Source organism: Rattus norvegicus, chromosome 14, assembly GCF_021556685.1.
Source record: "Rattus norvegicus strain SHRSP/BbbUtx chromosome 14, alternate assembly SHRSP_T2T, whole genome shotgun sequence".
NCBI lineage: Eukaryota > Metazoa > Chordata > Mammalia > Rodentia > Muridae > Rattus > Rattus norvegicus.
Genome location: NC_141547.1, coordinates 19,538,512 through 19,550,539, shown reverse-complemented (window position 1 = coordinate 19,550,539; position 12,028 = coordinate 19,538,512). Strand labels below are relative to the sequence as shown.

Below are 12,028 nucleotides of genomic sequence, written 5' to 3'. Positions count from 1 at the left end.
ATACACATCAGCTTTCCAAAACCGTGGTCCAAGCCTCCGTGACCCTGGAGTTTATGCATGTTGGTTTGCCTGCAAATCCAGTCCACATGGACAATGCCGCCATATTCTGATGCCAGTTCAAGATGTAGTTTGGCTCCCTTCTCCTGTAGTTGTAGTGGCCTCTGTGTACCTTGAAGGCTGAACCTATCGAGTTATTTTCAAGAAGAGAGACCTTCAACTGCATTCTTGGTTTAAGCTGTCACCTTTCAAATAATTTATATTTCACAAGATCGAGTCTTTGGTGGGCAGGAACATGCTCCAAAGTTACTTTTCCTATTGTCCCAGTGTGACGAGTAAGGTCTCCACTTCATTGTGCTTACTCTTTAACAATTATAGCTGCTTTCTTTACTCTTCATCATCAACTTTATATAAGCTTTCTCACACTCCTCTCCTTGCCAAAAATGCACATATTTCATATCTTTCTGTTCCATAAGATATTCTTGCTCACTGTGAACCTGGATACGAACAGTAATCAGTAAATAAGCCACAGCCTGAATGCTATGCTGTCTTGAAATTTCCTCTCCCCACCATTTTAGGCTATCATTTTTTAACTCAGCCTAACTCCAATTCTCAGGGCACTGGCAGAATGCAGTCACATCCCATTCTAGAATGTACCATGAATAGACCAGTTCTCAACAGAGGTTTTCCCCTCTGAGATCTCATCAAAGAGGAATACACTGTTCACATTTCTCTTTTAACAGTCTGATCTTCTCAATGTTGCCCTCCCCAAAGGTTTGGTGACCTGAATACGCTTGGTCCATAGGAGGTGTGGCCTTATTGGAGGAAGTGTGTCACAGTGAGGGTGGGCTTTGAAGCTCTGTCCAGTGCAGAGAAGTCAGTTTTTCTTCTGGTGGCAGTCAGATTAAGATGCAGAACTCTCTGCTTCTCCTGTGCCATGCCTGCCGAGAAGCTGCCATACTCCCACTTTGATGATAACAGACTGAACCTATGAATCTATAAGCCAGCTCCAATTAAATGTTGTCCTTTATAAGAGTTGCCTTGGTCATGATGTCTCTTCACAGCAATAGAAGCCCTAACTAAAACAGCATAACAATCTGTTACATTTGGTTTATAGCAGTCAAGACTTCTCTAGCCTATAGTTCTAAACTAGTCCACGTTTCTGCAGTTAGACAGTCCCAAAGGCCTCTGAACCACATGTCAGACTCGTCACAGTCACAGACCCACTACTCAGTACTAAATTTTCTGTATCTGTTATTTTTGGTGCTCTGAAAAGGCAGTTTGTTAGGTCCACAGTTTGCAAGCACAACCCTTCATGTCAGAGAAGGCACGATGTCACGAGCATCTGTATTCAGGAGACCGAGAGCAAGGACTGCTGGTGCTCAGCTAGCTTTCTTCTCTTTACTCAGTCTGTACGATCTCAACCCACGGAAGGATGCCGTCCACCTAGAGATTCCCTCAGGAATCTACCTAGAGATTTGTCTCCCGACTGACTCTAGGTCCTATCATGTAGAAAGCATTAAGAATAACAGCAACAGGCAGTGGTGGTGCATGCCTTTCATCCCAGTAAAGGCAGGTGAATTCCTGTGAGTTCAAGGCCAGCCTGGTCTACAGAGCACGTTCAGGAACAGCCAGAGATTGACACAGAAAACTCTGTCTCAAAAAGAAAAGTATCACAACAACTTAAGGACGGAAGCTGGCTCGTGGTTTGGGGTACAGCCCATAACAGTGGGAATATTATGGCAGTCAGAGTGTTACTTACTACAACAGCCATCCTAAGTGACACATAAGCACACACACATGTATGAATATATCCATCGTTTCATGGACACATACTAAATAAATAAATATGAACTTTAAGCATGCTACTTACAAAATGAAGCTAGAACTCTTTTCATATGAAGGTTAAAGGAGGAAAAAAAAAAAAAAAAAAAAAAAAACCTCCTAGTCGCTTTACTTTGCAACCACTAGGTGGAAGTGGAGGCTCGTACTCCTGCCACTACAGTTGCGTCATTCCCCACAGCAGCAGAATTTGAGAATTTGTAAGAGTTGCAGTTTCTCCAGCTTCTGCACCCAAAACTACTTATCAGCATCTCTAGGGAAGGAAATTAGTAATCATCTTTTCTGAGTCCTTCAGTATCTGCAGGTAAGAACTACAGCACATACTTGTATTTTTCACTAGTTTGTTGTGTCAGAGAGGAGCCAAGAGAAAATTCGCACATAACAACTGTATTTGCTATTGTAATGACTATTGTTAACCACTGTGACTGCCATACTCAGTGACATATAAACACATATATCCATATACTGGATGTATCGTCATTCTTATAAAATCTAGGAAATAGTTATTTGTAATCTCATTTTAAAAGAAGAAATGATCTTAAATTTAATTACCTTGCCTGATATTAGTTCAGCCTTGTAAGAATATAAATTTCAATTGGGCCATTAGCGTTGCCTCCTAGACCTCATATGCACTGCTGGCATACAGCTCAGACCTGGACACTGAACCCCTGTTCCCAGCTCAGAAGTATCTTCACATGAGCCTCTGAATCAGCAGTTACTTTCTGTAGTGCCCTTAGATAAATGCATCAATTGACCATGGTGTCCTACCATAATGTTTCTTTGTATGTGACGAGTTATTCCTTTGAAATAAGCCTACCATTAAAGTGAGATTCTACTGGGATGAAGTTGTAAAAGTTTTGTGGTTGTTTGTTTTGTTTTGCTATGCTTTGTTTTGCTCCCTTCTGTTCACAGTGGTGGACATCAAGGTCTTAAGCATGATAAGCAAGCTCCCTACCACAGAGTACACCTCCTGCTTCCAAAAGGTGCTATGTGCCATGGACTCTGCCTTTGGACTTAATTTTACCTGTGAAATAACAAAGATTTCTCAAATATGTGCCCGTATAAGCTAAGTGACAAGTGCACCATTGCATCATACTTAGAAACCGTTTGCCAATAATAATATATTTAATTTACATACAAGAAGGTTAAACACAAGCAAATTTTTTCCAAAGAATCATTCACACAGGTATATGCTTATCGATCTATTTAATTGTTCAAACTGTACTAGAGAATACATATTTTGCAATACAGATTTCATTAGATTCAGCTGAGATGCCAAAGAGTCCCCTAAGAATTTCAGACAATAATCTCACTGTCAAAAAATTTTAAAGAAAATCTAATGTCAAGTCTATGTATTCTATCAACATTCATTTTTTCATTTGTGCATCAAATTATATGACTTTCATAAACATTAGTAGATAGTTCCAAACCACAACCCTTATAACTTCTCATGAAGATATAACCTGCCCTATGTTTATGTGATGTTTTCTCTGCACAGTGAGAAAGACTAGGATAGAGTGCAGAAGCTCCAGCTCTCCACAGCGAAGGAAGGAAGGAAGGAAGGAAGGAAGGAAGGAAGGAAGGAAGGAAGGAAGGAAGGAAGGAAGGAAGGGAGGGAGGGAGGGAGGGAGGGAGGGAGGGAGGAAGGGAGGGAGGGAGGAAGGAAGGGGATTGAATTGAATTATTGCCTTTTGATTTTTACCCTTGGAATTTTACTTTCTCCCCTTGCTTACAATTTTTAACACCAGAAAATGAACTCTTAAACACACCTCCTTGGCCAGGCATGAGGATTTACTAATAATAATAATGACAGCAATGCTGATATTCTAACTGTTGAAAGGGAACATTAGTTTTGTACCACAAGAAAATAAAGCACTCGTTTCAAATTCACTAGCAGTGAGTATAACTTCTGGGTGCAATGGAGAGCCTCTGAAGACAGCGCTGCACGGCGAGTGACTCAAACTAGTCAGGGTAGCAAGAATCAGGGGTCAGGGCCGTTTGCACCATTTTGGTCTCACCATGATACCTAAGTGGGACCATAGCTGTATAGCACTTGTTTCTGTCATACATGTAGCAGGTCTCAGGAACACCGCTGTCTCCACTGCAGATATTGCTCTGGGTGGCAGTAACGACCTGATCTTCCAGCTCCACTTCCACAGGATCGCATTTCTTACAGCTGAAAACATACACACGCATTAGAACCCCCAGCAAATGTCATCTCAATACCCAAGCCACTGTGGATGTTAGCGGAGGTCTATTTGTTCTTGCAGCTCTAACCTACAGTAAATGACGATTCTTTCCAGACCTAATCATCTGCACAGCAAGGGAGATAGTATAAAATTCTTGACCTTTCATGTGAAAAATACTTGAAAATAAGCAATATAATTAATAATTTGATGAGAGGATCATCTCACCTATACTGTACAGCAGTTTCCACTGCATTAGTTTATCCCTAGCTGTATACATGTTTCAATAAATTCAGTTTTAGTGACAAGGGGAATCTATTAATGTAGAAATATACATGTACATCCAAATGTATTTAGGGGAACAGTGCCTCGCTATGCTTCTCATTCTGGCCTGGAACTGCCAGTTCTCCTTTTCCTGCACTGTACTCCTGAGGGGAGTTTTTGTGTGGTATTTTTTTGGCATGGGGGAGGGGGGTTCAAGACAGAGTTTCTCTGCACAGCCCTGGCAGTACACATTCTGTAGACCACACTGGCCTCGAACTCAGTGACCCATCTACCTCTGCCTCCAGAGTGCCGGGAATAAAGCCAGGTACCACCACGCCCCAGTGAGAGAATTTTCTTAACTGTTTAACACTGGATTCTATCATCTCCAAAGAAACACATGAATATTAAAATCTAAACACCACTTATTTAAATGTTGAAGAAAATTTGCCCCTTCTACATAAATGACAATAATTTCTTCTTTGGAATAAACAACACTACTATTTTTCTGTGACCCAATTTTATGAAATTTTGGTACCTAATAATAGCCTAAGAATCAGTGTAAAGTCCAGACATTTGTCAATATTTACACCTGAATGTATTTTTGGAAATATCATTATTAATGAAGTTAGTTAAAGGTATTAACTTCCACATATGTAAGAATGAAGGAAAATCTTACACGTCTGACAAATGGTACACAAAGTTCGTTCTCACTGGGGAGGTGGGATCGGAGATATTCTCCCTGTTGTTCAAAGGGACACTAAAAAGAGAGAGAAAACAGTTAAACAATTAAGTATAGATATTGTTGTTTCTAGTAGTAGTCTTAACAGATTAGTGTTTACTGCTGAACTATAGCAGTACTCATCACCACTTTACTCAACTGTAAGCATTACATGGGTGTCACAGTAATTTGTTACCAGTTTCTTGTCTACATACCAGCTGGTTTCTTAGGCTATAAATGGCTACATGTGTGGTATGTACAAGGTGTTCATTGTTTATAGAATTAATAGCAAAAATATCTATATTTTTAAATGTATACATGATAAATTATTTTTATTTATTTTATGTGTAAGAGTTTTGTCTCCATATATGTCTGTGTGCACCACCATAACCATGCACTTCTTCTGAAGCATCTTTTGTTTTATGGTTTGTTGGTGGAGAGTTATTTGATTATTTTCATTTTGGGGTGAATTTTACTGTGTTTTCATGTTGCTCATTTGTTTTGAAGGGATTATTGGCTCAGTTTTGATTGTCTCAATGCTGAGATGTGCTTCACACAGCTCGGATCTGCTTCAAACTCATTCTGTAGCAAAGGATGACCTTGAACTCCTGATTACTCAGCTCCATCTCCCTAGTGCTGAGATTATTCCTCTGTTACCATCCTCAGTTCAGCATAGACTACCTCACATAATTTATATTATATTCCCAGTGCTAACCTTCCACACTGACCAAATAAAAATTTTTGAAGAATAAGTATATCTATTCTTTGATTTGATTATATAGGCTCTCATGGTAAGTTTTTTACTATCTGTTTATTTACTATATGTACGTGTTAATGGCAAGTGTGCTCATGTCACTGCACATGTGCGGGGGTCTGAGGTGTAACCTGTGGGAATTAGTCCTCTCCTTCCATCATGCAGTGTTCCGGAGATCAAATACAAGTTATCAAGCAAACCTTTATGCACTGAGCCATCTCATTAACACCAGAAAAGGTTTTCAATAATGGGAACGACAGAGAAATAAGCATTTGTAGGATTCAACTATGAGCCAAATACTGTTCTTGTATAAATTATTATACAGTAAGAACCCCAAATATGTATATGTATATATATACATAATTATCCTTTTTTTTACAGCTCAGAAATAAGGTTCAAATTAGGCAAGTAACTTCCAAAAAGCCACCCCATTACAGTAAGTGATAGAGTTGGGAATGGTGCCACAGTGACACAGGGATGGCAATATACTGTCAGGAAAAAATCAGGAAACATCACAACACATCAAGACATAGCTAAATTATTTGTTTTCAGTAAAATATAATACAAGTAAGAGATGAGTTAGATGCCTATTTAGGCAACTGTACCCCTGGAGATCCAAGCATAAGTTCTTTAATATCATTATGTACAATGTCATGAGCTAATTCCCTCTAATTGCATGTCTCTGTGAGAATCTATAATCTATAATCTTCCAAGAGTTCTGAAAACTTTTGTCTTCAACTTCTGTAAAATTTCCTCAAGCTTGTTAACAAAACTCAACTTTATTTAAATCATGATTTGATCTCATTAAAGGTGCTACATGGCAAAAGTGGATTAAAGATACATTTAAACAAACCCTGACACTGTTACTGATGCTGTTGTGCTTGTAGACAAGAGCCTAGCATGGCTGTCCTCTGAGAGGCTCTTCCAGCAGCTGACTGTAACAGATGCAGATACTCACAGCCAAGCATTAGACTGAGGTCGCTGGGGATCCCTATGGAGGAGTTAGGGGAAGGATTAAAGGAGCTAAAGGCCCCTGGCACGTAATTAACAGAGGAGTGATTGCCTTATCTGGCCTCAATGGGAGGGGATATGACTAATCCTGTAGAGACTTGATGTCTCTACAAGGGAGGGAGGCCAGGTGGGCACTCTCTCAAAAGCTAAGAGGAGGAGGAAGGGTTGGGAAACTCTGGGAAGGGGGGACCTGGAGAGAGTGCAACATTTGGGATGTAAATAAATAAATTAATAAAAAGTTGAAATGAGGCCCCAGGGAGTGGGGAGGTCTGGTGAGGTGGGAGGGTAAGGAAGGGAGGACATCCTCTCAGAGACAGGGGTGAGGTGGGGGGTGGGGGGATAGGGGTGGATAGGGGTGGGATGGGGGGTTGGGGGCAAGGGCAGACCAGGAAGGGGATAACAACTGGACTGTAAAAAAAAGATTTAATAAGAAGAAGAAGAAGAAGAAGAAGAAGAAGAAGAAGAAGAGGAGGAGGAGGAGGAGGAGGAGGAGGAGGAGGAGGAGGAGGAGGAGGAGGAGGAGGAGGAGGAGGAGGAGGAGGAGGAGGAAGAAGAAGAAGAAGAAGAAGAAGAAGAAGAAGAAGAAGAAGAAGAAGAAGAAGAAGAAGAAGAAGAAGTAATTCAGACCCTCTAAAACTCACTTTATGAATTATACTCTGAATTCCAATTAAATAAATAAATTTCTACAGTGTTTTGGCAAAAAAACTTTGAAGTGTCAACATTTAAAATAAAGACCTTGCTTTTGAGACCCCCTCCCTGCTATAGGAAGCTGTTTCAGAAAAGCTCCCATGGGACTCAGTGGCTAAATTTAGACACACAAACTGAAGAAGAGTTAACCAAGCTGAGAGGGGTAACAAGAGGGAATTCTTAAACACGGGATCCATTAGATGTAAAAATAGAAAAGGTAAAAACCACTGTGAGTGTGGGGAAATAAGGACGCACTCCAGGACTCCTGGAGCTTGGTGTTTTGTTTCATTTTGTTTACCAGGAATGAAATAGAGGGCACAATGAAGAATCAAACTAGCTTTGTAGGGAGTAAGACACATCTGCAGTGCTACTGACAAAATACTGGGGAACACTCCACGGCATTTTATCATGACAATAAAATAAGATTAGCAAACACATAGTTAAGTAAATAATAGTATTGTTAAGATATGTGACAGGTACTACACAACCTTTACAAACAATAACTAGTCTCAATTTTTAATAATCCTAAAGTTGTTTTTTCTTCTATTTAAAGATGAGAAATTTTAGATTTGGAGTAGACAAATGATATTTGTAAGAGTGCACAGTTACAAACTGATGCAGTTAGACCTTGAAACAATTTTTTAAACATCATAATTTTCCCATTGATAGCTGGGATTGACTGCTATGTTCTTTTCCTACAAGAAGTATTTGATTGGAGCAAACTATTAAAGTGAGAGTATTTAGCAAGAAAAACTTGTCAGTGATTGGATCAAGTAGAAATTGCATTTCTCAAGTATTATCAATATTCTTGCTATTGATTTAATGCTACCAAGTATATAAGTCTGGGCTATATGAGAAATAAAATGAATAGGTTCAATTTAGGAGCAAAAAGTCATTACAATCAATTTTAATTAGTCTTTTAGGAGCACAGTATAGAATGCTCAATAGTCAGTAATTGTGGAACAAAAGTTGAGTGTTTCCTGTTGTCTGAAGTTGCAGTTTAAAGTGATAACGAATAACTGAAAGTTCTGATTCACACTGAATCACTGCATCCGAACGGGGATGTTAGTGACTAAGTAGGAGTCTCTGGTTCCCTTTGCTTCTGCCCTCCAGGTCTGTAAAATTTCCTTGTTATCAAAACTCAATTTCATCTAACTCATGACTCAATCTCGTTAACGGTGCTACACATCAGAAGTGGATTAAAGACACTACATTTAAACAAGGCAAGCACTGTCAAGACCCCTCCCTGCTATAGAAATGTTTCAGAAAACCTTGCATGATTCCCTTTAAAAAGAAAAGAAAGCTTAATAATACAAAGTATCTTCTTACAACAGAGAAAAGAAAAGAAATGTGAATGTCACATACACAATTCGGATACTCCTCTCCACAATGTCCTCATTAGGATCCTCGGGGGAAGGGATGATCCTGGAAGTAATTCGGGTACACATGCATTTGTTGTCGGCAAGAATGGTCCCTTTATTGTCACCTGGGGTTTGAAAGGCAAACTATATCATGAAAAGGAAAACAGAATTCCATGCTATCTTTGGTGTCAAGGTGCAGGCCAGCTATCCCAGCGCTTGGGAAATTGAGGAGGGATGATGGGAAATTCAAGGCCTGCCTGGGCAACCTCGGAACCTCCGAGACACCCTGCATTACATAAAGAGGTAGTGTTTGTCTTTTTTTTAAGTGTGTATGTGCTAAGATGAGTTAATTTGCCTTTCTTACCTGAAGATAGCAAACAGAGTCTCATGTAGCCCAGGCTAGCCTAAGACTCACTATGTAGCTGTGGTTGGTTCTACCTCCTGAGTGCTGAGGTACGAGTGTGCACCACCATGCCTAGATCAAACCTTTAACTTTTATTTTATTGTTCACAAGTCCTAGTTTTTCTATTTGTTTTCTTTCCTAATCTAAAAAAGCAAAGAAAATCTAAATTTTCTTTTTCTTTATTGGAAAAATTAAGGAGCAGCTAGGCTGAAGGATTTCTGATTTATATCTAATGCTTCTAATTATTTTAGTGATGACACATAGTAAACTTCAGTGATAAACACCAAAATGAAAAATAAAACAAAAATTTACACTATTCCCCAATCAAAGCAATTGTGAAAGTTAACTATGATGTCAGTCTTTATCCAACTGCAAACACTGAGTTCTTCCGCAATTCCCACTTCTTCTTATAAAAAATTATTCCCTGTAAATCGTATTAGAAGCAGTATCTTTTCTCCCAAGACTATCTTATTTTGTAATATTTAATATTCTCCACCAAAACTTTCCTAAACTATCGATATGTTTTCATACTAATAATCATAGTCAATACACAGATTCAACAAGAAAGAGCAACAAGGCCTGTATTAACTTTTCCTAGAACGCCATTAAAGGAGAGAGTGTCTATCAGTGTAAAATACTGTCTGCAAGTTTCTGCTGAAAAAACAATGTAAATATTGTTAGCTATGTGCTCCATTTGATGTACAATGTCACTCCACAGAACATGAATAAGTGCAAAGGTAGGCACTGAAGCTCTAACTCTGAGAGTCAGTATTCACTCTGATTCCATTTCTCTGTGGAGATAAAAATCAAAATACAGTCTATATCATAATTACCACAGTTATTACCTGACTTCTCTAGAATAGTAATTAAAGAGACTCAAGGAAAGGGCTATTGGTTTTAAAGTTATACATGGGAATTTATAAGTGTGGCTACTATAGCTACTCCCAAAATAGTTATTTTCTTATGCTATAGGCTGGAGTAGCCAAACAGAAGCAAAAAGAACAAAGAGAGTACAATGAATCATATATATATATATATATATATATATATATATATATAAAATGAGGTTAAAAGGCAGCTAGCCATCCAGCTAGCCAGCAGAAGATTAAAGTCTTTAGACCTGAAACATATATCTGTTCTATATTTTCCCTTTTATTTGGCTTTATTGTATAGGTACCACCTACCTGTTACAATGACAGCCTTAACAAAAATGGCCAGGACTCCCCAGAGAAGCAAGTGGGTCTTCATCTTGTCTTCACTTTTGAAAGACTGAAGCCAAAAAGCCACGGCCAAGTGTGTGTCTATAAGGGGTGTGCAAATGATGCTGCTTCTGCTTTCTTAAAATAACATCCCAAAACAAGAACTGCCGTGATCACAATGGTGCTTCAGGTTTGAACTGTATGCTACACATGGTTCATACTTAGGTATTTCCCTCTACCTAAAGCTTTCCTACAAAGCTGGAATTTGATGAATCGTTTGGTTCATACCCCAAGACAAACTAGAATGTCGAGTCAGGACTCTGTTGAGAATATTTAAATATGAGTTCTCTACTTCAACATCTACATATACTCGGATTAGTCCTCCAATCAGTTGTTTCTCACAGCTGGAATGATGACTGAAGGGAAGGAGAAGAAAAGAAATGAAGGAAGAGAAGTATTGAAGGCCTTTCAGGTTCCTAAGAGTATCCTATAGCAGCTTCTCTTGTGATCTTTAATTAACAAATTATTCTATTTAAGCATCCATGTGCTTACTCTTACTACTTTCAGTTATTTTATAAGTTCAGACACACATGTAGATTTTGAAATTAATAGATCCTGAACTAATGCTTCATTTTACTCTGACAGGACACACAGACTTCCTGCTTTTCTGCCTACGTGTACTACAATATCCATGTTGTCTCCACAGGAAAAGTGAGTCACTGGAGTATTTGGCCTCATACTTTTGTTTTGGGGTGAGAAACTCCTAGCCCATCTCCAACATCCTAGAATTTCCTATCTTGGAAACAGGATGACTACAGTTTATGTAACTGCAGCAACTGTGTATTATTTTGATTCTTATCTTTAATTTTCTGACTTCTGTATTTTTGAGAGGTAATAAACAATGCTTTATGGTCATAAGTAGGCAGCCTAAATGTAAGAAGCCAGAGAAATATGAAACCCTAGCACATAATTGTATCCCTTCAAAGAATCTGCCACCTTGGCCTGGAGAGATGACTCAGCAGTTAAGAGCACTGGCTGCTCTTGCAGAGGACCCAGGTTCAATTCCCACCACTCGCATGGCAGCTTACAACTGTCTGTAACTCAAGTTCCAGTGGATCTGGCACCTTCTTGTGTCCTCCATAAGCAACAGACATACACAGGCAAAAACCTATACATATAAAATAATTTTTAAAAATTAAACAGAATCTTTAGTAAAAGTCCAGCAAAAAGAAAATGGTAGGCACTAGAATAAATGATGTCACTAAACAATCAAAGTGTATTCTAGTTTTAAATACCACTCTGAATGGACTTAATTATTCAGGTTTAAGGAAAATCCATTCTCCTGGTAACCAAGGAGTCAAAAAGCTAAGAATCATGAGTTCAAAGCCAGCCTACCTACCCATGTAGCAAGACCCTAACTGCAAAAAAAAAATAAATAAATAAAAAATAAATAAATAAAAAAATAGAAGAGAGGGAGAAATGGGGAGAGAGGGCATGACTGGAATCATGAAAGTAATTTTATCTATCAGAAAAGCAAACACATTTAAAAGGAAGTTTGTGGTTATTATGGAAATCAACACAAGTATCAACCACTTAAGATTTCTTA

The 12,028-nt window shown here is 38.7% G+C and overlaps 1 protein-coding gene across 1 annotated transcript; it reads right to left on the bottom strand.

The window, feature by feature from the left end:
* Window positions 1-2,306: 2,306 nt before the first annotated feature.
* On the bottom strand, window positions 2,307-10,500 carry Jchain (joining chain of multimeric IgA and IgM). The gene is given in 4 exon segments (NM_001402445.1): window positions 2,307-4,015; window positions 4,966-5,046; window positions 8,825-8,945; window positions 10,408-10,500. Coding segments are annotated over 4 exon segments (480 nt in total). The 5' UTR covers window positions 10,472-10,500; the 3' UTR covers window positions 2,307-3,801.
* Between the last annotated feature and the right edge of the window lie 1,528 nt (window positions 10,501-12,028).